The sequence below is a fragment of the Trachymyrmex septentrionalis genome, unplaced genomic scaffold (genome assembly GCF_001594115.1).
Source record: "Trachymyrmex septentrionalis isolate Tsep2-gDNA-1 unplaced genomic scaffold, Tsep1.0 scaffold60, whole genome shotgun sequence".
In the NCBI taxonomy this organism is placed as follows: Eukaryota; Metazoa; Arthropoda; class Insecta; order Hymenoptera; family Formicidae; genus Trachymyrmex; species Trachymyrmex septentrionalis.
The window spans coordinates 1,826,659-1,844,018 of NW_017305779.1; the positions used below are offsets into that span (position 1 = coordinate 1,826,659).

The window sequence follows — 17,360 nt, forward strand, 5'->3', positions numbered from 1 at the left end:
TATATGTATAATTTATTGTTTAATAATACTTTTTTACTTACATTCTGTATATGAAGGATTGTACGGTGTTATTATAGCACCAAGATAAGAAATGGCGCAACCTGGTATTAACCAATTTAATCGATTTTCAGTTGCAATGGAAACTCTGTCTCCAATTTTTATTCCGTATCTTTGCAAGAACTTTGCGAGCTTCACGCTTCTCTCGAGTAATTCTCTACATGTCATTTGATTGCCGGTTGGTCCGTCTATCTAAAAAAAAAACAATATTTCTTTATAATTATATATAAAGTCGATATAATCATGAGATAGTCTAGACAAAATAAACAATTTTTTTTCATTTTACACGTTAAAGAAATTGAAGGGTTATATTGCTCAAAATTTTTGACAATTTTTTACGATGCGGATTGAATTGAATAAATGTACGAAAGAAGTTTTAAGCAATATTTATACAACACATAAAGTGTGAAAAATATATTTTTTATTGACAAATACTACATGAATGGGTCGGGGATCAGTTATTATAAAAGATACATAATGTGACAAGAAAAATTTAGAGTTAAAATTCATGAATTTTGTCTCCGGTGATTAGCATCGATAGCATTATGAAAAAACACTGTAAACACCATTATTACATCGCGTTATTATTTAGCAAGCGATGAGCCCATAATTGGCAATCGCTACTGCGTTTTGTAATTGTGGCACATACTGCATAAATATGATTGTTGTTCTCGCGCAATTTGTTTAAAATAATTTCTCCTAAAGACACATTTGGCGTTGGCTGTTCCAAACGGCGCTCATATATTTTTCCCATCTTTGCAGCAATGTTGAATTTGTCTGACAAGCAGAATGTTTTTACCTAAAAAAAAAATATAATTCTTAATTCTTTAATTTTTAATTTAAATTAATAATAAGTATAGAGCTACAAGCCACACACACACACACACACACACACACACACACGCGCGCGCGCGCAAAGCCAGATCTTAATGCTCTGTTATTAAAAAACAAAAGTTTATTATCACAAACGTTTTAACCCTAATTGGATCATTCTCAATGTTACAATTAAAAGCAACGATTCATTTGAAAGACAATAACTTGTCGAAACACATGATATGATTTAGACAGTATTTGTAATAATATATAAAATTTATAAGCAAAATGTTATCAATAAATCATCGTTAAGCTATTATCCAAAATTAAGAACTTCATTATCGTCTGCTGCATTTATTGTTAGCTGGATACTCAAACAAAAATTCAGTCATTTAACTAAAATTCAGTTAATATGTGAAATTTTTGAAATATTATTCGGAATCAATGTATTGAAATTGATTGTATCATTAGATAAAACTTACATTGTACTGCATAACGATGATCTGTTATAACACGATGTGATTATAACTATGTCTTGAAAACGTGTGAGAGAACGTTTCTTATTCGCAATTTGTTTATAAGTATAAAAGTTAAACAGAATAAATACCAACGCAAAACTCGACGATACAAAATTTATGAGTTATAATTTTGTATTGTCGAGTTTTGCGTTAATATTGCTTGTTTAACTTTTATACTTATAAATATTGCGAATGAGAAACGTTCTCTCACAACATAGCTCTCAAGACATAGTTATAATCACATCGCGTTATCAAAATGTTTGTATTTGGTGATTGACATTTATATTATTTTCGATTATACATGCCTGGTAAAAATTTTTTTTAGAATTTTCTATATAATTTTATAACTGTCTCATATTTTTTATACGAATTGAAACATTTCTTAGAAAATCTACATCTTTTCTCAGAATTTTTCGTATATGTTAATTATAAAATATTGTAAAATTTCTAAGAGTTTTTCTAAGATTTTTTGTAAGTATAATTTCTGATAAAATGTTATAAAATCTAAAAAATTAAAAAATATTTTTTAAAAATTATGGGATGAGAAATTTTAGAATTCATTTGTATGAAAAATTCTGAAATGCCAGAGGAACACCATACCATACATTCTAATGAAAACAACCGCCAGAACAATCGCCAGACTTTTTTTATGGTATCTCTCCCTTAATTGCATAATATCTAATATTGCTTGAATGCACATATCATACTTTGCTTAATTGTCAAAATTTATATTAAATCACATTCCAATTAATTCATTATTAGTTATTATAATTAGTCAAAGCAATGTTATTATATATAAAAAAGATGTAAATCTGGGTATTTCTGAAAAATGTTCGAATTTGTATAAAAATTCTGAAAAAAATTAGGAACGTACAACTGTGTCGGTTTTCATTGGCTTTACCCTCCTTTATCGATTTAATCTTTGGAGCTATTTTTAATTTTAATTTTTAATTATTCATTTCATTACATAAATTTATTCGTTTGGAGTAGCGAATCGAGCGCTTATCATCAGAGCGTGAAATCACGATCGGTAATACATGAAGATGACCGCAAGATCGCGCAATCGCGCCATAATCGCGCGCTTTTTTCGGGGATAATGACGCGTCGGACGCGCGTCCGATTTTGTGGCTCGAATTTTTGGAAAATATTCACAAACTGGCGTCAATAGGTATCTAATGTTACATTATACGCATTTCTCATTATCTATAACTTCTTTCTAATGTAAAATCACAAGTCTTTCACGGCGATTCGATAGGATTGGCACAGTTGGCACAAATTAGTTTTATGGAAAATCATTTTTTTTTGCGTTGCCATTATCAAGGTTTCGTTGTGCATGTTTTCTCAGAATCCCGGATATTGAAACGAGATGAAAGCGGCCCGGATACGAGAACTGGGAACTATCTACGCAGAGATGAGAAAACGGAAGGACCAGGAGATAATCGGGACAGTGATTGCCGCTGCGGTGAGTTACGAAGTAATATACATATTCGGTATTATTCATGATGTTTATGCGGCGCTGTTGTAAGCTAAGCAAATGGCATTGAGATCGTGTGATCACACAACTTCACAATTGGACGCATTATGGGTATGCGACACTTTAAACTTTCCTGGCGAAACCGAGAACAATGGAATATCTCGGAATTTATAGTAAATACAATTATAAAAGTTTATATGGAAGAACATGTATGAATATGTGTCTCATTTCAATGACACTATACAGCTTCTAATTTTATGTTCTCACAAACGAACATTTATTAAATTATATTTCTATATAATTTTATATACGTTTCCTAAATGTTCATACTGTCTAAAGGATTTTTTTAAAGTTTAAACTGAAGTATATATATTTTAAAATATTAAAATGTTAAATTTGCTTTTTGTAAGCTGTTATATTTTTTTCAGCATATATCCAAGCAGAACAACAAGTCATGATAACGTCAAAATGATTATTAAAATGAATCAGGAATGATTGAAAAATGACTTAATGATCACTTTAGAGTCATTTTTACATCAATTTGGTATCATAATGACTTGTTATTCGGCTTGGATATTTACTAATAATTTATTAATAATTCTCTTTTATATATAATAACATTGCTTTGACTAATTCCAATAACTAATAATGAATAATTAATTGGAAAGTGATTTGATATAATTTTTGACAAATAAACAAAGTATGATTTGCATTCAAGCAATATTAGATATTATGCATTCAAGGGAGGAATATCATAAAAAAAGACTGGCGGTTGTTCTGTTTTCATTAGAATGTATGGCATGGTGTTCCTCTGGTATTCAGCTGGATGTCCTTGGATATACGGGATGATATCGGGCAGAGGGATAGATGGGAATGCGTTCTCTCGGGGTTTATACGGGAAGGGGATGGGAGGCGTGCCATGAGTTCCATGCTGTGGCCATAATCATGAGGAAAAAGTACGGAAAATTCTTAAATACCAACGTTCAAGTTCCTTTGTTTTCTTTACGACGTCTCAAGATACAATATCTACTATTTTTGTGCTTCGGTAAGCTTATACCGTCTAATAACATTCTGCGCACGACATATCAAGATGGGGCAATTGAATAAAACTGAGATTTCATCAACACGCAATTTATGTATATATAATAGAAAATTTTATAAATAAGACTACAAACTTCTGCAAAATTAGAATTAGCTCCGTGAAAGTGGACTAAGCCTATGTAATTTGTAAGATTTTTTATTTTACGATTTTATATTTAAAAAAAATGAAAAAAATTATGACTTTAATCCGTACATACAAAATTATCATCAGTTTATACATATAAAATTAATTATTTTGTATGTATATCATTTATAACATAAACAAATAAATAAGAATGTGAATTGTAAATTGTTATTTATGTTAAGTGGCAGAGTTCATATAATCGAATTTAGAATATTATAATTAACATATATTTAAATTGTTCTTGTGGATTTTTTCTTTCTCAATCCTATTTTTTGTTATATTATGTCAAAATTGTTAAAATATAATATTGAAAAGTACTCAATTAAAGCAAAACTTAGTGTTTTTGTTAAATGCTTTAACTTGTAAGTATTAAAATAACAACAGTAGTTGATTCAATTGAAATTACAGAAGCTACTGTTGTTATTTTATAAAGAAGATTTATATTGATGACTTAACAATTTTAGAGACCTTAAAAAATAATATATGTAAAAAATTGCTGTGACACTAATTTAAATTTTTATCGCTGTAGTAATGAAAAATGTAGATTGTGAGTAAATTTACAAACATTGTCAGGAGACACTATAGTGTTTGGCGTACTGACAGTTATTTATTGTATTAAATTAATATTCCGAACTTGTGACTAAGTAAGATTACAATTAAATTAAGCAAAATAAAAATAAAAATTAAAATAAATAGGAGCAACTTGTACATTTTATTTTTATAGATCCATTTAGAATTAATAATAAAAAAATTAATTAAATAGATTAATTAAATTAAATAGAATCAATATTAAAATAAATAGAAATAATTTATAAATTGTATTTTTATACATTGATAATAAATTAATAAGCAATAAAAATAAAACAATTTATTTTGCGATACTTTGTAAAACATTGTGATAAAAAATATTAAGTCTTACTAAACATTTTAACTGAGTACTTTTCAATATCATATTAAAAAAATTTTTTTAAGAGTTAAGAGAACTAAGACTTTTAGCAAGAATTTGCTTTTCACTGTTAAATTTATAGTGTCAAATTTAATCTAACGTGAATCACTTCTACTAAATATATTGTTATTTTTTTATCGAAACGGTAGTTAAATTTGACACTATGTCAATTTGACACTGTAGTATCAAATATAATCATTGATTTAATTATATAAAATAATTATATATAAAATAACGATATGATTGAGTAAGAGCAGTGGCGATTCACGTTAAGTTAAATTTGACACTACATTTAACAGTGTTCGAGATATACATAGCTCTAGTAACACTAATTTGCAATTTTCACTGAACAGTAATTGTTGACTTTGTCAAGAGATCTTTGACATTGTGTTATTCATAAGAAAAATAAATAAACAGATAAAATGAATAAAAGCGAAGGAATAGCGCGCGCACCGGTATGGTTAGATTGCGGACGAACCGATTTCTGGCGTTCTCCGTGACATATGCACCGTATCCGCGGGAATGCATGCGACGGTGTGCATCCGGTATCCAGCCGCTCGTCTTTGGGTATTCGCATAGAGGGTTAAGAGGCCAGGGGACAACCATGGGCGGGGATGCGTTCTCGGGAATCGCTGAAGTGCTGGGGAATCGCTCTTCGGGGTTAGTCTAGTCGTCGACGTGGACGAGGTTCCCGGGGGAGGTTCTAGAGAGAGGTTAAGGAAGCTTTGGGACGCTACACGGAGGACGGGTGGGGTGGTCGAGGGCGCGTGCCACTCTGATTGTAGCGGCCATACTAGGACACTGGAGCCACATACCGACAATTCTTGGCCTCATGCGACATGCCTAGACACCCCGGGAATACTTACGATCTCCCGAGGTTGAAGAGATTGAATGCGAGAGAATCCCACGCGAGAATTTCTGTTACTTTCATTCCCGTTGCATCGTAATTATGTTCCGAAAAAGAATTTATTATCTTTTGATTAATTTATATCTTTTTGTGTTTTTTTTTCTCAAGCTCGATGTGAAGAAACAGAAGTGAAATTCTCTCTCGATTACTATAAATTAGTTATAATCATAATGCACATAGAAAACTATTTTTTTAATTTTTATCTTTTTAAATTCAAATTCTTTGTAATTAAATATTTTAAATTCAAATTATTTGTAATTAACTCGTATTGATTTTGAGAATATCTCGTTCATAAAGCAAGAAAAAGAACAAAGAGTAATTTTAATTATATTAATATAATTACCAAGATAGTTGGCACGTGTTAAGAAGTTATAATATTTACTTCATAATTCACTAAATATAATATTGTCTGAAAAAGATTGACTTTAAATTCATAAAATTTTCCGTTTTATATTTTTAATCACGTACATATATAACGTAATCTACTTTATAACAGTGTTGCCAGAGTGGACTACTTGTAGTCAATTGGGCTATCTTCAGATGTCATCTTGGCGAACAAATTTTAGTTATGACTTTATTTAGCGGTGACTTTAATTATAAAAGTTTGCAATATTTAAATTTCGTGCGTAACGAACTAATAATATAATACAGTCTAGTATAAATAGCTTTGAGGTACTTTGGACTATTTTAGCGCTATATTGGCGACACAGAGGTGTAACCAGCTAATGCAACGTGATATAATACAAAAGTAGCCCAAAATCTGGCCACACTTTACAATCTTATTTAGAACATATTATGTATAGTTACACTGTAAAAAATAAAATGTTAATGTTAACTTAAAGACGTAGACTTTCTGAGACATGCACTATATATCTTTAAATTAAAATTAACATTTTATCTTTTACAGTGTAAATAACCTCAGTAAATTTTATATATAGTATATGGAATGTGTCAATTGAAAAATCGGAAAGTCGGGAAATTTCTATCGAAAATTATGCAGATGCTCGACTTCTTAAATCCCTTTCAAAAGTGACACGCCGATAATATAAGAGAATAAGAACTTTGATCTTCTCGTTGCGCGAATATTCTCGTGAAATCTTATCGGCGTGAAAATGTCTCTTGATTAATCGCAATATGCGCAAACGGAAGGGAGGAAGTCCGTCTGAGCGAATGCCGATATCACATTTCGTGATTCCTTATTAGGACACACTCGACTTCCGCTAGAAGCGGCGCACTGTCGTTCTCCGGAATCGAGCGATTTCGCAGGCTGCTTGCCGCGTTGAACGTAAGGCCGCGACTTAACGGAATTAACGACAGGCTACGCGCTCGGAGGACGCTTTGAGGGCGGCCGCGAGCGAACGGCAGGGTTGCGGGGGCGGCTCGGGGGTGGATTTTGATAACATGTGACTTTATCTGGAATTCTCCGGCGCGCAGGTAGTCTGTTTACTTAAGATAATGGCGAGGCGGAGTGCTTGGGCGTGGATGGAGAAGCTTGGCGGAGCGGAGGCAAAGGGATATTTCACCAGGCAATGTTGAGTCTCCGCGAGCGAGTGGGTAAGACCGGGTATAAGAGCAGAGAGGTACGGGGATGGAAGGATGAAAGGGGATGAAGTTGAAGGTTGGCACGAGGCGGGGAGGGAGGGAGCGGTGAAGGAGGACGGCACACGCTCGAGGTGGCGAAGAGGCGCAAGGGTGCTAGAGCGGAGGACAGGAGAGGCGGAGGGCTGACGGCGAGCGAGATTCTCTCTCGGCGAGGCTACAAGAACTTCATTTTCCGAGCCATTACGCCCCGTACCACTGCGACCGTCCTGGAAACCCCCTTTACCCCCTTAAATTAATTTATATCGAAATTTTAAATGACACTCATCGGCCCGAGCAATAAATAACGTCGCCGCGACCGCCTGCGGGGATGCTACCTTCCCACTCCCATACCATTTTCCGAGTTCTCTTCATCGTTTTTTTCAACGAACCGCCTTTACGTTCGTAGATCCTTCTGTCTACAAAATTCACTGGCAAAATAGCGTGAAGATGTATCGCGAAAAATCCTGGTCGTGATGCACGTGTAACAAGTATGAACCATCCATGGATATAACTTACTAATAGAAAGGCTTAGATTACATTAATCTAAAGAGTACTATATTGTCTTTTCAGTTTTTCTTTATAATAAATTATTTATATACTTGCTTTAGAAAGCATTATTTTACTTTTTGTTGAAAAATTACAGTGTAATAATGCATTTGATGAATTTTGCAATATTATTCGCTAATTAAACAGCTTATAAATATTGAAAAATTATTTCAAAATCATTTTTCAATATTTTTATGTTCTTTAATCAAAGTTCAGTAGGAACTGAACACTTGATTATAAAAATTACATAAATTATAATGTGAGTTGTATAAAAGTACATATTCAAAATTCTCAAATAAACATCGAAATATCTTTCTCTTTTTTATCAGGATTATTTATTTTATAAAGAAAAAAAAATAATGATATTAACAAAAGACACGAATTTTTAAATTAATGTTGTTTTACTCGAAACTTTATAGAAAAGAATAAAGTTACAGAGGGGTTACAACTGATTTTACCCGCTACAAATTAATAGCAGCGCAGGTTTTACACAAGTCGTTTGACCATCAATAAAACACGAAGTACTGCGTCGAAATCGTTGGAACGCGAAATATCGTTGGAACCGCGAGAGAGTAGTACAGGCAAAGTGCTCGTTCGGGCGTACAGAAAATCGGCGATAACTCGGCAGTACTTTGCGCTGACACTACGACATATTATAATGGGGCCCTTTTATAATAATCGCCATGACGTTTTGCAGAATTGGTTCTTCTGCAAAGTCGGTTTGCGTGCAGAAACGTTACGCGCGCTTTCCGCCTTGCCTAGTTTTGTCAACGTGGAATTCAGTTCACATCGTTGCGAAAACCACAACTGGGATCATTATTTCTGACACAGAATCATAACGCGGTATGATTTTCTTAGAAATGCCATTTAAGCTGTAAGTTGTTGGAAAAGCAATATGAACTTTATAGCTTTTATTTTATAGCATCTCAAAAAAACTGCACGAGGAAAAGATTATTTACGAGAAAAAGTCTCATCGTGATAAATTGTTTCTTTGCATAGTGCAACTTTTGACTTACTTTATGGTAATAATATGACGCATTGTAACGTTAACATATAAATAATAACAAATTTGAAATTATTTAGTTATTAAATAATAATAATAAGTAACATTCGTATAACTCTCTTGATATTTTGCAGCTATAATATTACGTAATCGTTGATTTTGCAACATCATTTACATTCATGAGCTAAGAGCTACTCTGCTAGATTTTGCATAATATCGTTAAATTTTCGTTATCAAGTCACTTTTTTTCCGTTAGATATTAATAATAATTCCACGCGGTTAAAAATATCGTCTCGCCAGTGATGTAATATCATCGATTTGCATTGTCACGTACCAACTCAATCGATTTCTCGTGAAGATTCGCAAATGTTTGAAGAGGTCCACGCGATTTTCTGTCGTCGGCGTTAACAATCCGCTTTACTTTGGCACGATTGCGTTTACCTGTCCGATGTTTGCGCATAATTATCTTTCACGAACGGCGAAGAGCGATGAGATCGGTTTGGATGCTCGGATGATTGAGAAAGCGCTAATGACGCAAAATATTGACGGTTTGATGCGTTTGTTATCTGCAGAATGCATTACATAGCAGGCATAATTTAATAGGCATTGTAGTTATAAACGTAGGAAAACAGTCTAAGCAAATAGTTTCAAAATATTAAGGCTCCTGAATAATCACCACAGTCATATTGAATCGTAATATTATAAAGTTACTCAAATGAGAAATGACACGTTAATTTGTGTTATTTGTAAATAAAGAGAATTTGGATAAAATAAAATGATAAGATTGCTTTAAAACATTTGTAAAAATGATCGAAAACTGTTCTTATTCCCCCTGACAGTTAATAAATAATCATAAAATGTGATTAAAGGAACAGTAAGTAAAAATAGGTTATGCATGTGCATTGAATAAAAGTATTTCATGTCTTTTGTTACTTTTTACGCTTATTTACTGAGTATCGAGGGGCTGGATTAAGGATAGCTTTTGTCCATTTTTACAATTGATTTAAAACGATGTCATCATTTCATTTTATCCACATTGTTTTTATTTATAAAATAGCACGTTATAAAAATTAATGTTATTTATCACTTTTAACCATATGCAGTGTGGATAGTACAATGTACATTAGGTAATCTCTATATATGTATCTAGATATCTGAATAGAGATACATTTTGTGTATCTAACCTGTATTTGAAATATATTTAAATTTGAATATTTGTACATACAAAAACATAGGAAAAAAATGTACCTGAATTGATTTTTGGATACATTTTTAAATTTATTTCTTCAGCAAAGATACAATTTTATCATATGTTATAACGTCACTCCTGATTAAGGTCTGAACAAATATAAGTCTTTTTTGTAAAATTAATAACAAATGATGTCTGCTAAATCTTATCATTTTAAATTGTAAATCATTTTACGATAATTACATTTTTGCAAATTTCATTTTCGCTTGCTTAGTTTTTTGTATCATATCATAATTGGAGTGATAAAATAAATAAAGTGATAAAGATAAATATAATAATTCAATATTATTGTGTGTGTGTGTGTGATAAAACTAGTTTTTGTTTCTAGTTTTTTTTTGCAAAAAAAAACAGCATGTGTGATATATACGAGGATTTTTATTTTATTTTTATTATATTACGATAATGTCTTTAAAACAATAAAACCAAAAGTGATTAATAAATAATTTATTTAATGTTTTTTTAATATTACTATTATTATAATACAATATAATATAAAACATATAATTTAAAAGTATTTTATATGTATCTGAAGATACTTTTAAAGTTTTATATCTCTATATAAATACATTTTTGCGCATGTACTTATATCTGAGAATGTATTTAGATACATTTTGAAATTATTTTACCCATTACTATCAATATGGCTGTGATGACTCTACTCGGAGTCTTAATTACTTTATAGTTTTATAATATAAGAATTGATTTCTTAATAAATTTTTAAAGAGATTAATAATAACAATCCATTAATTCTTTGGTGCTACTTTTAATATGGAATACTTGAGATTTCGTTTATTATTTATGCTATAACTTTTTTATTAATGAAGATACGTACATTTACTTGTTACCGTGATATTCTTTGATGTCTTATTGAAAAAGCTGTTATATGTTCATTTTTATGTGATATTTTTTATAATACCTGGTGTGTAATAGATACGTGAGAAAACGACATAAAGTGGCACGTGAGAAAACGACATAAAGTGGCACGAAGTTAATATATGATAAGAAATTAATTAAAATATGAGCATTTATTATCAACTAAACAATAATTTTTGCTTATAATTTAAAAATATATTTTCCTCTCTAATTATTACACGCAATTAAATTATGTAGCATATTTTGTACATCTCGACCAGTAAATGCTATAATGAGGGGTTTGCAACAGAATCACGTAATTTATAGATACTAAAGTAAACAATATAATAGTGCACAATTAAAAGCTAATTGGCACATTCATTTTCTGTATGTATGTTATGTTTTTAAAATGATTTTAAACAGTATTTTTAAAGAGAATAACTATTCATTAATATATAATTTTTCAACAAGAATATATTTTAGCTTGTTTAAGATGTATAACACAATTTATTTTAATTTTTTTCTTGTAAACGTTTTTGACACTCACATCTGTTATAAACTGTCAAAAATGTTTATCCCTCGTCGAAAAGTTAGATACAAGACATGGATGGCGATCGTGTTCGTAAAGTTTGATTAAGGGATATTTTCAATTTGTCTTTCACGCGATTACTCGGAGAAGGCGGGCACGACATGATGTTCGAAAATTATGACTGAAAGCGAGAAGTGTTTTTCGAGCACGAAATCGTTGTACTTATACGAAGTGCATTCTAGCGAGATGGGAGAATCTTGTCATATGAAATTTTGTAATCGCATTATGCGAGTGCTCGTTTGTTCTCGCTCCGAGGCGTACGTCGACGATGTGACGTTTTCAAAGTCGATAATTACATCGCGCTTTTATTCTGGTGAATAATTTTCATTGCGAGATAATAAGAAAAATCTCAAATACTCAACTTGGTAAGATCTCGTGATGGTCCTAGTCTACTTTGCGAAATACATTGAACCTAGATATTGACATGCTTTTACATGTTTTATATATACATATGTATTGTATATATATATATATATATATGAGGAGCAAACTTTCAAAATGCGTTTTGCCCAAAATTTTATTTTTTTAGTTAGAGATGTCGGAATATTTAGTGTTGAAAGACTCATTATAAGTTACTCTGAAATGTTCAGAAAGCATTTTTTCATCGTTAATTTATATACTGAAAAAAAGTAGACATTTCGAAGTGCATTATGTTTTTTAACTAGAATGCATTTGTTTAACATTTTTAGCAACTGTTTAGAAATTTTATAATTTGTTTCATATTTCACATCCTACTGATTATTTTGACATATTATTTTCTGTGAAGTGCGTAGTTTTTCTTGTGCGTAATTTTTTTCTTTCTCATTTTCTGAAAATTACAAATTTTGGACAAAATGCATTTTGAAAGTCTGCTCTATATATATCTAATAATAGAATTTATTGATTGAATAGTGAATGACTTGAAGATGCGAGGTATTTAATAATAAATTCTTGTGGGTTTGGGTTATAATAAGTATTTATGAGTACTACGAATATAATAAAATTGTATGCAATATTAACATTACATCATTGCAACATTTTATTAATGTTAGAAATATCGTCTTTTTCAAGTAAAATAAACCAACTGCCTGGATTTAGAACAACCCAGAAAAAAATGAAAAATAAAATAATTAAAATCTGTTATAACAAATATGTTCTAGATTCTTTTTTTTTTAAATGAAAAACTGCTATATGAGAATAAATCGTGAATAAATTCCGTAAAAATTAAAATTGTCTTTACATAATTTGCGAAATAATTCATAGACGCAAAATGAAGATCTATGTTTTGCAAATAGCAACATATACGTTATTTTCTACGCTGCAGTAATTGAATTGACCAATGATAGAACAGCAAACAGTAGCGAAAATGAATTTTGTATTCGCTCATTTATCAGCAGAGAATTTTTTAAAATAAATTTCCATAATACGGAAAATATCAGATACACAGTAAGTTTCTCTAAACTAACTTAAATTAACATGTCAACGCTGTCACAGTTCAATTGCGTGCGGTTAATTTGTATCTGCGTGTATCTTATATGCGATAATACGTCATTTTGCGTACTATGTTTACGATTTATGTAAAGAAAGCTTCATAAAAAATTAGTATGGATCAAATCGAACAGCAGCAAAGTAATACTTCTTATTTTTTTTCTACGTTTTATACGTAAAATATGAATTTATATTAGTCTTTAATGCCGTCAAACCTTTTAAGAAATTCAAATTTCTATATTTTATGCTACTTTATTACATAAATTTTAAATTTATAATATCTTTAAAGCGTTTTAGTTTTTAAATGACTTAAGATAAAGATCAATTATTTTAAAATGCATTTATATTGCTTCAGTCTAGTTGAACAAATTTTTATAACAGTTTAATTTTACGATAAACTTTACTCAAATAGGGAGTAGTAGACTCATTTTCGAATTTTTATAGACGAAATTAAGAGACTTATCGGAAAAATGAATTCTACATCAGTTACTACATACATTTGACTACCTAATATTATTTTAATAATAAGGGGAAATTTATAATATGAAAAAAATGCATTTTCCTAATGTATTCCATCTGATTCAACTAGCCTCGGGACTGGAGTAATTTGACTAAGATTAATGTATTTTAAGCTACATCATTGGTTACATATTAATAAAACTTTTATAAAAATATATTTCAAACGCAAACATTTGCTTTGCAGAACAATGCTTCTTTTTGCAAAATTTGTTCATTTCGTGCACAAACACGTCGAATGAACCTAGTTTTCGAGATTGGAGAGAACTAAACATATAACATTTATTACTGAGATAAATCTCTTTAAAGGAATAAAATTTTGAGAAAGTACTATAAGAGTCGTCACTAAATGAATCATACAGTTCCATGCTCTGGTTAGTCTACTATCCCCATCCGTTTATTTTTAAAAAATATCAACAATGTACGATAACAAAGACACATAAACAAAAAAAATTTGTTGGACTTTATTAAGTAAGAACTACATTTACTAACTAAATAGAAATCAAATATATCAGATAATCATATATTATACAATTGTAAAACAAAAGTTTTAAAAATAAAAATATTTACTTAAGTGTATGATTTTTTAAAATTGTAGCGTAACTTCTATCGTAGATGTGTTCGCAACGAGATGTTACAGCAGACTGAGCGGCAGTCGCTCTTGCGTGAACACGTTTACGCGTTTCTCACGGTGTTTTGTTTTTAATGTAGCCTCGATTATTCTACTTACTCTTATAGTCTACTCTTTTAGGTAAGAAATGCTCCCTCTTTGATTTTGAGAAAAAGTAAGAATCAATATCAATGTACGGCTTAGTGTCTGTTTTTAATGTAGATTACCTTTAATCTTGGTTCAACTTACTTTTCATCTTTTTTTAATTTTTGGTACTAGGAAAAGACGAAGAGTTAATTGAACCAGGATTAAAATTAATCTTGATAGAAATTATTGTGTCAGGCAGCATGAATATCACAAAATATAATTAATTTTATTTTATGTAACATAATATAAGAAAAATCATTCATAGGTTATTTGGCTTTCTTCTGAATTATAGATTTTGTTTTATACATTCTTTTTTTAGCGTTATAATAACAATTTATTCACTTTAATAAAGGCTTTTGTGCAATATGTTCGAGAAGAATATAATTTTATTACGAATTTTCTTATAACGACATAATTGCATATTATATATTATATAATAATAACATTTTTAGTTTGTCTTGTAAGGAATTATTTTCTTTTGAACTACAGTATATTTCTAAAAAAGATTTATTTAAAATTATTAAATATATTGCATTTTTTTTGTTAAACAAAAAAAAGCAAAGTTTAGTAGAACAGAACGAAGCTTTTAGACAAAAATATGCAATGACTAAAATGAAGAAAAGTCGAGTTTTGAAAAATGTTGAAAAATACAATTTTGATTTTATAAAAAAGATTTTTTATAAAAAAGATATTTTATAAAAAAGATATTTGATATTATTGAGAAAGAAGACTTTAGTTTTACAACTATGACTCGTGGCCTAAAATGATTCTATGAAATAGACTTTAACATTATGTGTTTACAAGATTTTAGCAAACTGATAACAAGTTATTTATTGTTATCTGTATAATAAATCATCGTATAAATGGGCATTTAAATTATGCGTACGTTGATGAGATAAGAGGCGGAAATTGAACTAAAAATCAGTCGAAAATTGCATGTAAATTTTCTTGCACTGATTTATTGTAATCTGATAATCTATTTGAGGTATTTATTATCTGGTTGAAAGCCGCAAAGAGAGAAAGAAAGATAGGTAATACATAAATAGATAAAGATAGGTAAAGATAAGTAATATTATATACTATTAATACAGATATGTAATATGTGTAGTAACTAAATGCAAAAAATTAAATTTGAAAATCTAAAAAGAAAAAAGATATAGGTTAATATTCGATGTAGTCGGTCAGTATAGTTGATTTTTCAAAACTGTTCTAAGTTATATTTTAAGATGTTAGTACGAACGTGTGATTGATTTATGACATTTTAAGACTATACTTTAGACGGTCTTAAATATAAGAACCGACTATGAAGACTTTATCATAAATTTACTTAAATCCCCATTTGTTATCTTGAATTTTTTGAGGAAAAAAAAATCATATTGTTTATATGTATTATTGCGCGTAAAATGCTTTTGACGTGCATAATAGATTTTTATTTTTTTTTTTAATATTTTGAGAGAGGGGGGGAGGAGGAGGAAAAGGAGGAGGAAGAAGAGGTGGAGGCAAGGGAAAGGGGATACTCTCAGGCACATCTCGGGTATTGTCGATATTCGTAGTCGGTTCTTATTTTAGTAGATCATCTTAATTAAAATATTTTAAGATACTAATTTAGCTCTATAGTCGGTATATATAGTCGGTTCTTATTTTAAGACCATGTTAAGTAATGTCCTAAGATACTAATATGGCTTTCTGATAGGTTTATGACATCTTACGATTGTACTTAAAACGATCTTAATAATATAAGAATGCCGGTATATGTGTCTCTTTCTATTCGCATGTACGTATATCAGATGCTTTGTGCGAAACAAAACGTCTATCACGCATGTGCAGTGCGAATTGAAAGAGACACATAGCTATTTGACTGTATATGTGTTCTTTCTTCGCTCAGTACCAATAATACATATTCTAGTATCTATTCTAGTATTATATAACTCTATTATATAACTTCGTATATTCATATAATTTTTTATACTATAAAATAAAATAATTTTTGCATAAAAATAAAATAATAATTACCACCAGACTTTCTTACCACCGGCCCTTACTATTTGAGAATCACACTAGTACTTTTTTTTTTATACAAAAATACAATTTATTGCTCGAACTTTGTTGGAATGTACATACTTTTTTGTCACAAATTTATGCATGCAAGATATTAATATAAATGATAACTAGAAAGTATTAAATGCCGGCAGCTTTTAACCAACTTGTCGAAAGGTTGATATTGTAACACCAGCGCTGCGTTTACGAGTTAAAATACACTGGGAACGAGTGTCGCGCGTTGAGAGATTATCTCATACTGTTCGTCAGGGTCAATTGTTACGAACTTATATGATATATCCGGCCGCTTTGGTAGGGGAACTAACTTCTTCGAATCAGAGATTACCGCATTGACTCTGAAATATCAGATTATTTTCTTTTTACACAAGCAATTTCTTTGTGTTTGCACGCGAAGACAGTGCATGTATTTAGCATTTTCTTTGAGTACGTATATTTTGAACGTTATTAATAATATGTAATTAATTAACTTTTTATTTTGAATAATTTAAAACATTATTCAACAATAAAATGCATGTATTTTCTTCACAAACGATGCATTTTTATAGAAATAATGTCAATTCTAGGTATCATCAAACACGAGTACGTAATATATTAATATATCGATGATAATGTAATTAGCTGCATTTTAATTAGATAGCACTAAACATTGGACTTTATGCAAATGTATTACATATCTAATTTATCTAATTTATTTAAATATTATTACTAAAAATGGAAATTTCCGTAATTATTTATTTTTACATATGATTACTTTCGCTTCTATTTTCACATTCTATAACTAATATATATTTTTAATTATCTT

The 17,360-nt window shown here is 30.1% G+C and overlaps 1 protein-coding gene across 3 annotated transcripts in view; it reads right to left on the reverse strand.

Annotated features, from left to right (window-relative positions):
* LOC108752653 (4-coumarate--CoA ligase 1-like) overlaps nt 1-16,789 on the reverse strand; it is a 21,200-nt gene extending 4,411 nt beyond the window's left edge. Inside the window, exons 1-3 of one of the 3 annotated variants that reach the window (XM_018493655.1) lie at nt 16,530-16,789; nt 707-856; nt 42-249 (exon numbers count right to left, since the gene is read on the reverse strand). In XM_018493655.1, coding sequence (XP_018349157.1) covers nt 42-249; nt 707-811 — 313 coding nt within the window. In that variant the 5' untranslated portion in view covers nt 812-856; nt 16,530-16,789. Of the gene's footprint in view, nt 1-41; nt 250-706; nt 857-14,313; nt 14,405-16,513 lie in introns of those variants that run through there. The other 2 variants (XM_018493654.1, XM_018493653.1) reach the window with 2 other exon arrangements.
* Nucleotides 16,790-17,360: the final 571 nt, after the last annotated feature.